This window comes from Megalops cyprinoides, chromosome 2 (assembly GCF_013368585.1).
Source record: "Megalops cyprinoides isolate fMegCyp1 chromosome 2, fMegCyp1.pri, whole genome shotgun sequence".
Lineage (NCBI taxonomy): Eukaryota > Metazoa > Chordata > Actinopteri > Elopiformes > Megalopidae > Megalops > Megalops cyprinoides.
Genome location: NC_050584.1, coordinates 24,724,370 through 24,739,806, shown reverse-complemented (window position 1 = coordinate 24,739,806; position 15,437 = coordinate 24,724,370). Strand labels below are relative to the sequence as shown.

Here is a 15,437-nt window from a genome sequence, read left to right as displayed (position 1 = left end):
CGAGCACTTCCTGCCGGAGAGCAGGACACGATTACGGACCTTTACGCCCCTTGCCAAAGCATTCGCTGGAGAGACTAGTGCAGGTGCAGAAACACGGCTCCCTCCTCACCCTCTCTCTTCACTCACGCCTGTCATCACTCCCTCTGGGGAGTGCCTTTTCATACACACTTTGTGAAATCTTAAGCTGAATAAAGTTTTCTGTGTTTTAACCAAACGTTTGTTTACTTTGCATGATTAAATATCTGCAAGTGGCCATGGTCCTGTCATGTATTCCACATAAGTATTTTCCTGTCCTCACAACTTTGTCTTTAATGTAGCCCAATTTCATGAGAATTGGAGTACTGTGGCGATTAAAATGACCTTTGACATCTTACTTTTGTTCATAAAACGTAATAAGCAGAAATATAAATCTGCTCTCTCTAAACTCATGCTCTCTGGTTATGTGTCTGACGTCTCACAGCTAGTGAGCTGCCCGGTTGCCTTGGCAATGATAAACTAAAACGGCTAGTCAGCCGTTCGATCTCTGGCTAAACTGTAAACATTCTATTACAATTACGGGAAACATATAATCAAACTACACAGCATATAACATAAAAACAGTACGTTATTGGATTATTGTCATTGAATTGGTATCCGTGGAGCCAGGCAAACATTACATCTGACTCACTCCTACTCGTTTTGATCCAAGGTTTGACAACGTAAATGGCAAGCTAGTGGCTAGCAAGCTACCATACACATATCGGTAACATTTTAACGATTCTGCTATAGACTGATACAGTAATAACAACAAGCTACATGACAGTAACAGTTTCACTACCCAGACGACGTACGTTAATAATACAATGTACAAGTGGTTATGGTGATATCTACCCACCTGAAAGAATGAACGAACAAATATTTGTGGGTCGGCTGATTTTTTACTTCAGTTCATGTCAACTGCCAACTGAAGAACACAGCGCGTTCCCACAGCTTAAATACCCACAGGTGGTCTTGTGCGTTCTACACTCAAATAGAGCAGTTAAAATACAGTACAGGAAAAAAAAATGAAATGGGTGGTGTCTATAGACATTCAAGATCACCTGTATACCTGCAGGACCACACACATATGGCTTATGTTTATTAAACATATTAAATATTACATGACATGAAATATCCTGTATCTCACACAGGTCACCCCTGGTAAACAGCAGTATGGTGTTTCTCCAGATCCCATCAGTGAAAAGGTCCTGTAGACGACAGTGTACTCTCCTGTTCCAGTCATGGTCAGAGTATACCGGGAAGGTCAAGAGGAATATGTAGGCCCCCAGCAGGCACAAAGATGCATAATGCCTAATCTCCTGCTGAATCCTCCACAGGGTACACTGGTGCGACAGGGGGTCCCAGCCAGGTGTGTCAATCACGTTGACTGGCCTTCCAGCCACGACCCCGCACCCCAGCTCATGCCTCTCTGTGCTCCTGCTGCTGGCGAATGCCTCCCTGTGCAGGATGGTGTTTCCAGTGGAGCTCTTCGCACTTGCTTCCTCCCCCACCAGCACGACCTGGAGCTCCATCTGTTTGTCACCTGTCAGAGACACACCTTTTAACATGCGGCATCCGTGATCCACCCAGCTTATGTAACCTGTACATTAACTCCAATTTAAAAATGACTAAAGAAATTCTCTATTGCATCCATACGCTAGCCTTTGAAAAGCTGTAAGGGTCTGGCAGATGAACTAAAAAGAAACACTGCCATCTCCTACAAAAATTACATTACATTACATTCATTTAGCAGACGGTCTTATCCAGAGTGACTTCCAGCACAATAGAACATAAGTGTATCCATTCGAGTTGAAAAAAGGAAAAGACTTCTTTATGTTAAAATATACAATTTTAAACTGGAGTATAAATTCAGATACTCTGGAATGTGTTTGGCCACGTATTTTTAAAAAGGATTCACTAAATTAATGCATGTAATATAGTGATCTGGAGCCATAGTTATCCATAGGGATCTTTTGAGCATTACACTTGTTGCTAATGAATGGAAGACGCTAACCTTTGCATTGCTAATAGTTTTACCCTTTATCAGTGACCTGTTAGTTGCTATTCTCTACCAATGCCCCTGTTTTAATTAATAACATGCAGAATATGCATCTTGCCTTGACAAGACTTGCCACTCTGGAACTAGACAGAAAAACAAATACATCAAAAATTGTACCACTGGAAAGCTGATTTTATATATTAATAATTTGTGTCATTTTTGTCATTTGTTCAAATTTGGCAATAATCTGAAAATAATACCGTTGATAAATTCCTCTCCAACTTCACCTTTTATATAGAAGTCAATGGGATTTGCAGTACCTTAAACCATCATGTCTACTCAACAAGAAACCCTAAGGAATTGATAATCAACTTTTCATAGGAATAACATTGCTCAATGTCGCAGCATTTTCACCATCACAAAAACAATAACTGAAAACTGAATTTAGCGAGATGTATTCAAGATGAAAATGTGGAAAATCAAGCATGCTAAAATAACGAGTTTTCTTCTCTATGTGGTTGCATTGTGATTTTTTTACTCAATGTATATTTCGCGGTGGCAAATGACGAGAGTTTCAATTTATCATGAATTCCAATCCGATTTACTTACCACACATCGTAGCCTTTATGTTTTAGAACAAAAAAGACTAGCTACTACTGAAATGGCCTCCAAATAAGGAAATGAGTTGGTGTTCCCTTTCTCTAGTATTGCTTTCGATTTGCAGTGCTTTCTAACCTGAAAATTTAAGTCCCTTGGGTTATTTTTTGTTTCAATACTTCATGTTCAACAGTGTTACTGAATTCAGTCGAACGTTCTTACAGATGGTGTACAAAGGGTTCTTCTCAAATTTTTTTTATTATTTTTTTATATATACTGTTCAGAATTAGATAATTTAAAATGTCTTGAATTGGCATGAGGAGGAATTTAACATTTTTTCAAAACAAAGATCTATCCAGAAGATTGCTACATGTACACATTCAATCAATAACTGTTCAAGTAACTGTTACTTATTGAGAAGAAAGCACATTTATCGTTTACAGTCAGTATGATTAAATTCACAGGATAGGTGATTTAAGATTCTGAACAATAGCAACAGCTTTGTTGGATAGACCCATGTCTGGTTCTTGTATTGACATTATTATTAGACACTGTAATGAAAAAAAATCCACATCATGTAACTTTTGGAAAAGTAAACGTGGTATAGTATTATAAATACTATTTTGGTCTTGAAAGCATGTTTTGATTCTGGTAATTTTTTATGATTGTGTTAAACACTTAAATCCAACATTAATAGAGCGTGAGAGTGTGTGTGTGTGTGTGTGTGTGTGAGAGAGAGTGTCTGCATGCATGTACGTGTGTAGACTGTGGATGCAGAGTTTGGCATGTTCTTACCAGACAGGGCCAAGCCCCCTGTCCTAAACAAACACACGTGCACGCGCACCTTCTGCTGTGTAAACAGTAGGTCGGCCACATTTTGTATTCCTCAAAATGTCCCAACCAACATCCTTAAAAGACAACTATCAAGATACAGTATTCTACTAATTGACCATTCAGGTCAACTGTCTCTCCAGTCAAGGATACAAGCAAACATAAACTTCCAATAATTGTTTCCCCAAGTCATACTTTTGTTTCCTCTGAGGTAGAAAAAAACATAGCTCAGGATGGTGGTCTGCATCAACAGTCTGTTGTTGAAAACTACATGCAATATTTCTTTACTCAAACCAGAACTCAAACTACAGCTCATTTTTAAACCCATATTCATTGAAAGCATCACATTCTATGGCCATGTTTCCTCGTGGTACCTGTTTTGAATCTGCTCCCCGTGATGAGTACCCAAAACTATGTTTACTCACATTAATATGCGACGTCTCTGAACGTTGCAGGCATGGTCACAGGTCATGCGTGACCCAGTTCTCTACAAGTGCTTCAAAACACACATCCTCTCTTGTCTTCATCCATTTCTAAGATTTTTCAAGTGTGAAGCTATGACTGAACGCAAATTATCTCCTCCACCATCCACAGAGCATAAAAATAACACCATCTGATGAGAATGAAGTGCAGTGGCAATCACCATATTACTCTACCTTAAGGTGCACGAATAATACTTTCCATTTGCATTTACACAGAACTGCGAGGGACTATGCGGTAATGCCCAATTTGATTTTTATCATTCATTGAGAAACTGCTTAGTTGCTGTATTCAAATATATGGACACCTGCCAAATGGAAAAACGTAAATAGAGGACCACCCAGAAGCGGTAAGACTTCGGAGTGTATGGGAAATGTCTCAATGGTTGCTGTGGCTGGTTTCATAGATGACCAACACTGGCAGGGTCCTGACTGGAAGCTGTTTGGAACCTAAAAACATACAGAGTATACTCATGACAACAGGCCATTCAACCCCTGAAAAGTCAAGAGTTCCTCCAAAACTGTGTCAAACCTGGTCCTGAATACTCCAAAAGGGACCCTGTGTCCACTATGAATTCTTTGAACTTCTACATTGCTTTCACAACTATGTGAAAAGCCTCCTAGTGTTCAAACTATTTTGAACTAATTTCCACCCATGACCTCTTGAAAGCTTCTTTACTCAACTTGATTACTACCTTTTAAAAGTTTACAGAGTCATCATAAAATCCTCCTTTTAGACTAAAGAGATTAGCTCCCAGATGCAATCAGTTTTCCTCCTTCAATTCAAAAATGAAATGCAGTCATCTTTCTTCACTGTTTGGATAGGCCAGCAATAATGAAAAAAAAAAAAGCTATGATGAAATTTGTCAAAGACCAATGTTGACTGAACCCCGTCTTCACACTCTTTGTAATGTATGTTTTTTCCTTAGGGCTAGTCAATGCCCCTCTGTGGAAAATTTCATTTTAAATGCTTTTTTGGCCTGTTTCACATTAAGCTTGTTTCACAGCAACAGCCTCATGTAGGTGCACTGGAGCTACATAATCCTCCAATACTTTTAAGCAGCCATGGATATTTGGATATATGGATGGATATATTATATGTACCACCGCAACCAACCACTGCTCTGGAGCTGATTCTACCTCACTCGTTTTCCGATCCCTTTTTAAAAGGACGCCAAGTTCAGTTTCCTGTGGTATTAACTAATCCGTAACAGGTGTGAAAATCACGTCATCACTCCGCCTTAAACAGGAAGAGGAACCACCTGAAAAGATGCAAATCCACAATACAGCCGCATCCAACAGATACATTTTAATAAACACGATTTAAAATATTTTAAAATGACGCTGTCCACTACTACCCTGCTACACTTGCACGTCTTGCTCGTCGCTTAGCTCCGAGTGGTCTATTATTATTATTATTATTATTATTATTATTAATGGCTTCCCCACCATTTAGTGTAAAATATTCATGCAGACCATGGATCGGTTTATAAAGGCAGAAAGTGCCTACACCTCTCGGCCCCGGACGTCCACAAACACATCCACCAGTTTAAAATAGTTGAATAGTCGGTGTGCTTTCTTCACGGCTCGCCGAAATCGATCCAGGAAATGACCATTTCCAAAACACCTTTTTTACTCCTGAGGCAAGCGACGATTGTTAACGGATCGTTTTACTAGTGTTCACTAGTTCACAAGTGCCTAGTATAGCCCAATTTACACTTGGCGCAGATTTCGGACGTCATCAATAAGCATCCAAAGTCATGATTTGTGAGCACAGCGAATTTAAAGACTGGAGCTAGCAAGGCTAACATTACAGTAGTCTTGTTTTCCTTGCTGATTGCAAGCCTCCGGAGCAGATGAAGTTACACATAACTCGACACAGCCGTGAGCTTTGCTGCAGTGTATTTATCCACTTGACCTAGGGTTAGCTAGCTATTGATGGCTAGTTTCTGGGTTTTATTAACTCGGTTGAGCTTATGAAATTCTTTTTTTAGTTTTATTGGATGGGCTACCGCCAGCGTTTCGGATAGCTCTCAGGCTAGCTAGCTTGCGGTGTGGTGGGAGATACAGCAGGCAAACTAAATAGCGAGTGTAGTTTGATAGACTATATGGCAGCAAATGTCATTTTAGTCTAGGTAGTTAGCTAGCTAGCTAACGTTATGTCGATGTTACTCGACCATCGTGCTAGCTAGTTGATCCAACATCAACCTGAACTCGGTCAGTTAACGAGAACGGTATACTCTGTCGACAAGTGAGGGTCGTGTAACGATGGTGCCCTCGTTGGTCCGTCTGTGTGCTAAGGAAGTCGTGAGTGACCACAGCTCCTCTCCGTGCTGGCTCGGCTGCGTACCGAGAGAGCTGTACCAGCCCCTCTTGGAGGCCGCCTTTGCTCACTGCCGCCCGCTGGCCATCGGCGAGCTGGTACAGCGCTGGCCCGAGCGGACTCTCAGACTCGGGGGCCGGAGGAGGCCGGGGCAGAGCCCTCCTAACCGGCTGTGTGTCCAGGCTCTACTTTTGGCCGTCGTCCGAGGACTGGGGGACAAGAGGTGAGGAGAGCAATATTAACAAAGCAAGGCACTACAGTTGTGTGGCATATTTATGTTGGATACCCGGCTGTCTACCTTGGAGATCGATTGGTATTGTATGGCAGAGACCTGCATTATATGCTCATAGCAAGCCACTGCAGTGAGGTGTGGCACAATTGAACACAACAGCGTTGAGTGCCACACTGTGTCCTAAACGGCGGCGTTTTATCATTTAGTGTAATGTGTTTTTTTCTGTAATAGCCAGAATGGATGCGAGAAACACTGAAAAGCAAACCAATCTCCGTGCTTAATTAGCTGAAATTCATGTTCAGTATGCACAGCGATGGATCCACACCTCTTTGGCTGTGACCAGGTCTGGTATCAGGACTAGGACTACAAGAGATCAGTACTGAAAGAAACCTGAGCACCAATGTAGTTGCCATCAATTTCCCGTAGTGGTCGGTTGTTTTTGGGTTGGTAAGTTTCGCGGCTTCCAAAATTCAAGTAAGTTGCTCCGGAGACTATGCGTGCATCAATTTGTATATTGCAACTGCGTAGTTTGAGGCTCTCAGGAACAGCGATGTTGTCTCCTTGGTTTGAGTCTGACCTGCTTTTGTAAGTTTGCATGTTCTCGCTTTACACGTGATGCCCACCTCCGGTGAATTGGATCTCTACATCGTCCTTTGCGTGTGTGCGTTCTGCCTTGTTTGGCTTGGATCCTGCCGAGGGTGTCCCTGATTGTGACCCAAACTAGCCAAGTCTGCCTCAGGCTCATCATAACCTATGAATAGTATAATGTCATTACTAAAGTGGACTGTGTGGATAAAGGATTTGTTATAATTCAGTGTGTATAAACGGACTGAGTGTTAGACTCTGGCTGTAAGGTACACTGTAGCTATTAACCCAGTAAAGAAAATAAAAATGTATGGAACTGTCACATCAGCTGTAAGATGCTGGCTGGAATTTTTAGTGCTGGACCTCCCCTTGGCTGAAGTTTGTATGCTACATGATGACTCTTTAAAGGTGCACTAACTTGTAGATCTGAATTTGTCTCTCTCTTCCCCATATTTTACCCTGCTCCAGGTGTGCTCTCCAAGTGTTGGATCTGTGTGGACTGCAGTGTGAGGAAGGGGGTGCAGTGGACTCCATGGGGGGCTGGTCACTGACCGTGGCCCTCTGCTCCATGGTGCTGCAGGCCAAGGGCGCTGCCCAGGGAGGCCCCCGCAGGGAGAGGGAGCGGGAGAGGAAGAGGGTGCTGGAGGCGGAGAGAGAGAAGGACGGCGTGGTGAAAAGAGAGAGGGGCCTGGGGGCAGGAGGAGCCAGGGGGCAGGAGTTGGACAAGGAGCGGGCACTGGGGGTGAGGAGGAGGATGGAGCGGGAGAGGGTGAGGGGGAGCGGAGGGGGGGACGGGGGGGACCCGGAGGAGGACGGCGTGGTGGTGCGGGTGCGGGCCGACCTGTTTGTGAACGCCCGCTCCTGGGAGCGCGTGCGCACAGCCCTCAGCGCGCCGGGGCCCCTGCGTCTGCACTGCCGCTACCTCCGCGTGGAGGAGATCCCCGCGCTCAGCATCGCCGTGCTGCTGGCCCTCCTGCGTCCCGCCGGCCTGCTGGGGATGGACATTCGCTACAGCAGCCTGGGCGTGTCCGGCCTGGCCCTGCTGCTCCCCGCCCTCGCCCCGTTCCCCGCGCTCAGCTCCCTCCGGCTGCACTACTGCAACCTGGACATGCGCTGGGACCAGTCAGGCCAGGAGGAGGCGCTGCGGGATGTGGCGAAGGGCCTCAGCAAGCTGGAGCGACTGCAGCGTCTCAGCCTCACCGCACTGCGGCTGCCAGGACACCTGCGCATGCTGCTCAGGTACGACGCAAAGCATTACATTACATCGCATTACATTACATTACATTACATTTAGCGGATGCTCTTGCCCAGAGTGAATTCTGGCATAATAGAACATAAGTTGACCATTTAAATTGAATGAGCAACCTTGTCAGACCAGGCTGACAACACTCCCCAGACCAGTGAGTGTGAGCAACGCTATTGAAGTTAACTTGTGCAAACTGACTAGACAAGGGAAGCCCAAGTATACGACCATACATTTCCTTACACCATACAGTCACAAGATCAGAGAAACCAAAAAACATTGTGATACTATGCATAAGATAAACAGCAAGTAATACAAGTAGTGCAGTAGATCTGCACATGAGTTTGCACAACACCACTTTTATGAAGAATAATTCTCACATGCTTACCACTAAGTACTGTAAGAGACAAGTTTGACTTAACCCTTTCAAATTGAAATTGGCATGAACAATTAGTATGAACAGTAAAGTGCACAACATTATTACTCTAGCAGACACCCTTACCCTGGGAATTTTTTAAAAAATTTCTGAGCAAAGGTAAGCAAAACAGCTGAAATATGGTAATTTTGCAAACACAATTCCTGTAAATTTTAATCGGAAAGTAAAGTGACAAAAATGTGAGCAATAAACACATTTTTTGCTGTTATTTTCCATTGTGTGTCGTCTTTCCCTTTGCCCATGCCGGGCTGCAGTGGTCTCTCTCAGCCACTAGAGGTGCTGGAGCTCCCCTATCTGAGCCTGAGCCCCGCCGACCTCTCCTACCTGTCGTGCAGCCCCCACGCCTCCTCGCTGCGGCGCCTGGACCTGAGCGAGAACAAGCTGGACGAGGCAGCCCTGCCCTCGCTCCGCCGCCTGCTCCACCAGGCCGCGGGCTCCCTCTCCCACCTCTCCCTCAGCGGCTGTGGCCTCTCGGACGGCCTGCTGGGGGCGCTGCTGCCCTCCCTCGGCTGCTGCCGGGCCTTGCGCACCCTGGCGCTCGCCCTGAACCCGCTCTCCCAGGCCGGGGTGCTGTCCCTGGTCAGGGTGGCCGCTGGCATCCCCTCCCTGCGGCTGCTGCTTTACCCCAACCCACTGGAGGAGTACCAGCCGGGCCTGCCCCCGCTGCCCTCCAGCGCCCAGCTGCTGGACTGGCCCCTGGACGAGGTGCTGGAGAGGAGGGATGCCATGGAGCTGGAGATGGCGAAGGTGCTGGCAGAGAACGGGCGCTCCGACCTGCTCCTGACGTCCGACCTGCTGAGCTACAACGGTGACCTGATAGAGGAGCAATAAAGCCGAAAAAAAGGCTGCCACTTGGGCGGAGGTGTGCTTCCCCAAGAAAGTGCCAGAATCTGGCATGGCCTTTGTTCGTGCCAGCTTCCTTCTGATTTAGCGGCAGAGGGACATTTTTCAAGTCTGAAAAAGTACAAACTTGCACTGTAGGCGCAGCTAAAGCAGAAGGTGGCTACTTGAAGTGCTGTGTGAGAAATTCCCAGGCAATCCCTCAGACCCCAAAACAGAGAGAGGGTGGGTGTCTCAGAGTCACCTTTACTTCCATTGATTTCAGTTTTCCCCCCTCTGATTGCAATATTGTCACGGCGAGAAGCTACAACATAAGTGCGTGACAATCTTGTCTCTCCACCCTAAAGTAAGTCTTCCACTGTAAACATGCTTTAAAAAATTGTCAGCAAGCAATTCAGAGCCAGAGGGCCTTCAACAAGCCCACTTCACACTGCACACAGACGATGCAAACAGGTTGTGTGTGGGGAGAAATGTTGCGTCTGGGAGCCAGATCACAGACTGTCCTCGAACTTGTTTTGACCGAGGTGTCCCCGAAGGACACGGTGGATGGCGATTACGCACATGCTGCAGAATCTGCACGGCCTGGTGCCAGACGGCAGCTGCCATTTCCTGTGGGCTAGCTGCTCCAGAGATGAAGTACCTTACCAATACGGACGTCAGTTTGGACAGGGTGCTGAAAGCGCTGCCCAAGGTTGTGAGGGTAAAGAGCTTCAGCAGCGGAGGAGGTTATTAAAAACACCACTGTAGCCAGGTTTTACTTTTTTGTTTTACATGCTGCCAGTGGGATCAGTTTTTTAATATTTACTTATTGACAATCTTGAATCAGTGCCTCAGGGTTTCCGTGCCAACGTGCCTTTGCTCCCACTGCTGCCGTCCAATCAGGATTGTCGTCAGTGGTCACGTGATGACGGTACGTGATTACAGCAGCCAATCACTGTCAATCCGTGGATTGCCAACCAGTGGCGAACATAAATTATGGTTTAGCAATGAGGGTTACACTTAAGCAAGCTTTCACATTTATTTTTACATATTGAAAGTAATCAAATCAGTTACTTCCCAAGCAATATGGTCTATATAATTGTAATTATTCTTCTCTAATAAAATGACTGTCTCCTGATGCTCATCATTATTTTGTGTCTGAGAGCTAATTTTAACCACTGCAAGAACAACAGCCAAAGCTGATCAACCGCTTGCAGCAAAGAGCGCTTGATCAGTTATGGCATGCATCTCATACATAGTCTGTTTGCCCTTGAACTTACTGTAAGGGCTGAATGTACATCTCAGCCACTGTGTGTGGACCAGTGGCATGTAAAGATCGTCAAGCTTTTATGGTGTGGGGTAACACAGGCACGCATGTCCAGCTCTTTATAACCTGCCTTTTGTTGGTGCTTTGTGTTGCACGCTTCAGGTAAATAAGTGAAAAATGTTCACACAAGTCTTAAGTGTAATCCTGCTAAGAATGAGTCTGTTGTGCCTGTTTGCAGTTCGCCCTGCTGTGGCACTCAGCAGGGCAGGCTGTGTAGCACAGTGGGAGGGAAGTCAGTTTTTCTTCATCTGTAGTACTGCACGAAAGACTGCTCCAAAGTGAAGTAGCGGCGTTGCGCCCTCCTCTGGTAGTGCTGGTCCTGCAGGCTTGGGAAGGGGCTCGGGGTGACCCGGGGCAGGGGCAGGGAAATGAAGGGAACGAAGCCAGAGAGGAGGGGCCGCCGGGGCAGCGGGGGCAGAACCGCGCCTGTTTTTAAGTAGACGAGAGAGGGGGGGTAGGATTTCAGACCCTGACATTGGTAAGTCTCTCAGCTGATAGAGATATAGCGCCAAGTCAGGTGCTCTATGGCAGCCTGACAAGAGCCTGATTTGTGTCTTGTCATTGAGCGATTAGTGTGTCATACTGTCCTTCAAATCTGCAGGGGGTGGCGTTATGGCAGACGTACACACATGGACTCCACTGAAAGTTATAGCTGGGCCTGCATCAGGAGCTGAACTTGAGAGCAGGATTCCCTTTCTGTCTCTAGTTTCAGATCATGACGTTGGACCGAGATACCTGCCTTCTACATACAGAACTTTTGACACTTTCTACATTTCTACAGTGTGTTGCGCACACACACAAATAAACACTTGCTCACTGGGTGTGTCTCATATGCCAGAAGTCAGTGACAGTAACACTGATATGGGTCTTCCTTGCACTGACTGCCTCATTCCCTCTGAAATCTGTACCTTGTACCTTGTACCTTGTACCTTGTCTGGCCAACTGTTGAACCTTGGTCATGCAGCACTATTAATATTGTGAATCCTTGTATGGTTTTTTCTTGTGTTGTACTCTGCCTCACTTCTAAGTCGCTTTGGATAAGAGTGTCTGCCAAATGAATAAATGTAAATGTAACATAAAACCAGAGGCTCACCTCGAGGCTGTCGTGTCCTGGCCATACTGTGTGTCTCCCCCAGACGTCGGATTGGCTGGGGCCTGAACCAACAGTGCACACACACATTGGTACATGGCTGCGGTAATCTGGTCACCCCTCTGTACGTGTCCATCTCTTTGACTCTTATAGCAAAAAAGCGAGTGGGTGGCATATGCTGGAATTCTGCTTGGTGCCACTTACATTCCACAAGGTTGCCCTTGGTGGGTTCAGAGGAACGTGAATGATGTGTGCCAAAAGAAAGAACTGTACTTGAACCATGCATGTATGCATATAAATTACCTGTGTGACTGAAACTGAAATCTGTGGGACTGTGTTCCCTGTATGTGTGGAGTTAACTATATCAGAGTTACCTTTATGCATGGGTCACCTGTATGTTAGTGAGATGTACATGTGCGACACCAGTATGGAGTATATACCTGTATGAGAGAAATGCTTGCATGGAGAACTAATCGTTGTGAGACAGCTACTTGTGTGTTAGACATACCTAGGAAAATATTGTCTAAGACAGGTACCTGTATGAGACAGACACCTGTGTGGAGGAGATACCTGTGTGACTGTGGGGGGAGCAGCACAGTGTCCTTGCGGCCCTCAGGTGCATGGGGTGCTGGGCAGCTCTGCCTCTCTCCCTGTACGGAGCAGAAGAACCGCAGCACGTCCACAGGGGTGAACCAGTCCTTCTTCTCCTCACGTTTGCGGAAAGCCCTGTGCTGGTGAACCAGGAGGAAAGACACATCACACCTCTTCCGAGAGTAAAAGTGACTGGACTAAAACTGGTAACCAAGTAGAACAAAAAAATAAATGCCTTGTAATGCGGGAAAGCAGTGCATTATGCCATGACTCGCGGTGAAAACCTGTGGTGCACTGGGAGAGCCCTGACCACTTGTCTCACTGCCATTTTGAGAGTAAGGCCTGAGGGAAAGTGAGCGAAAATAAAGAGTAGGACTCTGCCAGTGTCTCTCACTGGATTTACAGTATATACCCACAATGCTCTTGTTATAACTCTGCGGTTCTAACTGAACCACTCACTATACTTCTCAGCCACAAGATGGCGCCAGGCCCTGCCCATAACCAGGCTACATGCAGTTCTACTCGTAAACCAGCTCTCTACCTTGTACTTGCAGGTCCAGAAATCCAGCCAATCAGCAGCCACCTGCCTCAGGCTCACCCAGGTGTCAGGCTCTCCTTGCAGGCCGAGGTGCCACGGCTCCACCTCCTCATTCAGCCAGGTCTCTGCCTCCTCCACGCCCATTGCCTTCAGCAGACTGAGCGCGATATTCCTAAGACAGCCGGCGGTCAGTCACAGCACGTTTGCGTTCACCAGGTAACCAGCCACATCAACTACACCTTCCTGCATCTGTCATGTCATTGTATCAACACCCTACAAACAGAATTAAAATTGGGACACTTAAAATATGGACAGTTCAGCACTGTAGAGCACTCCAGAAACACTCTCATTAAACATACTTGGGCAAAGCAAAACGCAGACTCACTGTAGCTCCAGTGTCCTGTGGGCCAGGATGGTCAGCAGCTCCACCACGGTGTCAGTGCTGTTGGGATCCAGAGCCACCAGTGCACTGAGAAGCTCACACATGAACATCTTTCCTTCCTCTGTCTGAAAGACAGCATTAGACCCACTCAACCTTGACCACAACTGTAGCAAGAACGGGGGTCACCGACTCACTTAGCCATAACCACATCTACAGTAAGACACACAGAAAGTCAAAGGGTTGCCCACATGCTCAACCAAGACTGCAACCACAACCACATCATTCACTTATTATTTATTTATGATTTAAGTAGCATTTAATGGATAATTACTGAAGCAGAATGTATCAGAAAAGCCCTATTTTTAGCCAGGAGTGACAGCTTCAACAATGCAGATCTCAGTAGTTTGATGTGTATAAGTCTATGAAAAAACGAGTTTTAATGTCACATTATTGTGGATTTCAGTCAAATATGAACCTTTGTTCAGATGCAAATAAAGACAGAGGGGCTAGTTTACTATGTGACCTGGCAGAACATTACCATGTTTGACGAGGTGGAAGCCCGCAGCAGGTCTTTCAGGCCAGCTTTGATTTGTTCAGCGCTCTTCAGCTCCCCCTGTCTGAACAATAACAGAAGTGCACCCAGCATGTCTGTCTTGTGTCCAACATGGCAGCTGTTCAAGTTCTGCTGCAGAAGTGAGGCGAACTCCTCTGGGCAGAGAGACGACAACAATGGCTGGGGAAGGAGACGCATCACAATAGACATGAGCACAAGGAACAGCATGAAAGGCTAATTTCATTCACTGTAGTGCTGTAACAAACCATATGTGCTGGCCAGATCACTACACTCTGCAACCTTGGGGCAACCGGCTGTCCCCTTCTGTTCTCTACTGCTGGAAATCGCTCTGGATAAGAGCATCTGCTAAATGAATGCAATGTAATGTAATGTGTAACACCTCAGACTCACACTGCCATCTGGGAAGATTTCCTGGAACCAGTCCTGATCCACAAACTGGCAGAGGAAATCTGGGAGCTGGCATGGCGGACTGAGTGGTGGGGGGAGTTGGTGTGGGGGACTGGGGGGTGCAGGGAGATAATGGGGGGGCGAACAGGGCAGGGGGAGTTGGTGTGGAGGAGTTTGGGGTGGGGCTGGTGATGGGGGCTTGGGGCTGTGCATTGTTGGGGGCTCTGATGGTTTCTGACGCCTCACAGCAGGAAGAGGTTTCGGGGCCTGCAGAGAGAGATGCAGTCAGATGGATGAAACACTCCATGCAGCAAACACCAGCTGTGCCTTACCCCTCAACTCACCTTCAAATTGAATGTGACCTTCTTGGGAGGGGGAGGGGGAGGGGGAGAGAGAGGGGGAGGTGGAGGGGGAGAGGGAGGGGTCATCACTTTCGGAAAGGCCTCTACTTTCTCCAACCAGCGGCTCAAGTCTGGCAATTTGTCTTCTTCATCGTCATCACCATCATCATCGTACAACAGGAACTTCATCTCCCCACTGTCGCTCTAAGAGAGGGAGTGGCACGATGCTTTAATGTTCCCTGCATCCTAGAATGCAAGTCATCTGTTCGGCTTCTCAGAATACAGCTCACCTCCCTGATCCGTCCCAAAGCCACCCTAAGGCCTCCCCAACCACAATGATTCTGAGCTCCCCTCGCACTACACAATAGCCCTACCCCTTTTGCTGGCCCCATAAATACTCCCTCACCATACTGAATCGTCCCAAGTCTTCTCTCAGGGCCCAGGGTTTGAGGGGTCCTCTGTCCTCCACTAAGAGATCTGGCCACAGCTGTCCCATCAGCACCGAATTGGGGATGTACCCCCGACAGGTCCTCTGGACAGAGGCCAACCCCTCCTCCTGCACAGGTAAAAACCAGGGAGAACAATCAATCCCCGCAGTGACCCAGAACCTAGGCAAGTGTTGGGAGTAAAGAGCAGCCAACAGTG

At 46.7% G+C, this 15,437-nt stretch overlaps 1 protein-coding gene across 1 annotated transcript; it reads left to right on the top strand.

The window, feature by feature from the left end:
• The first annotated feature begins 6,070 nt into the window (after positions 1–6,070).
• On the top strand, positions 6,071–10,583 carry si:ch73-174h16.4 (leucine-rich repeat-containing protein 14). Its single transcript, XM_036521921.1, has 3 exons — positions 6,071–6,470; positions 7,533–8,303; positions 8,998–10,583. The coding sequence occupies exons 1-3, from the start codon at positions 6,193–6,195 to the stop codon at positions 9,572–9,574; spliced, it is 1,626 nt and encodes a 541-aa protein (XP_036377814.1). The 5' UTR covers positions 6,071–6,192; the 3' UTR covers positions 9,575–10,583.
• The last annotated feature ends 4,854 nt before the right edge of the window (positions 10,584–15,437 follow it).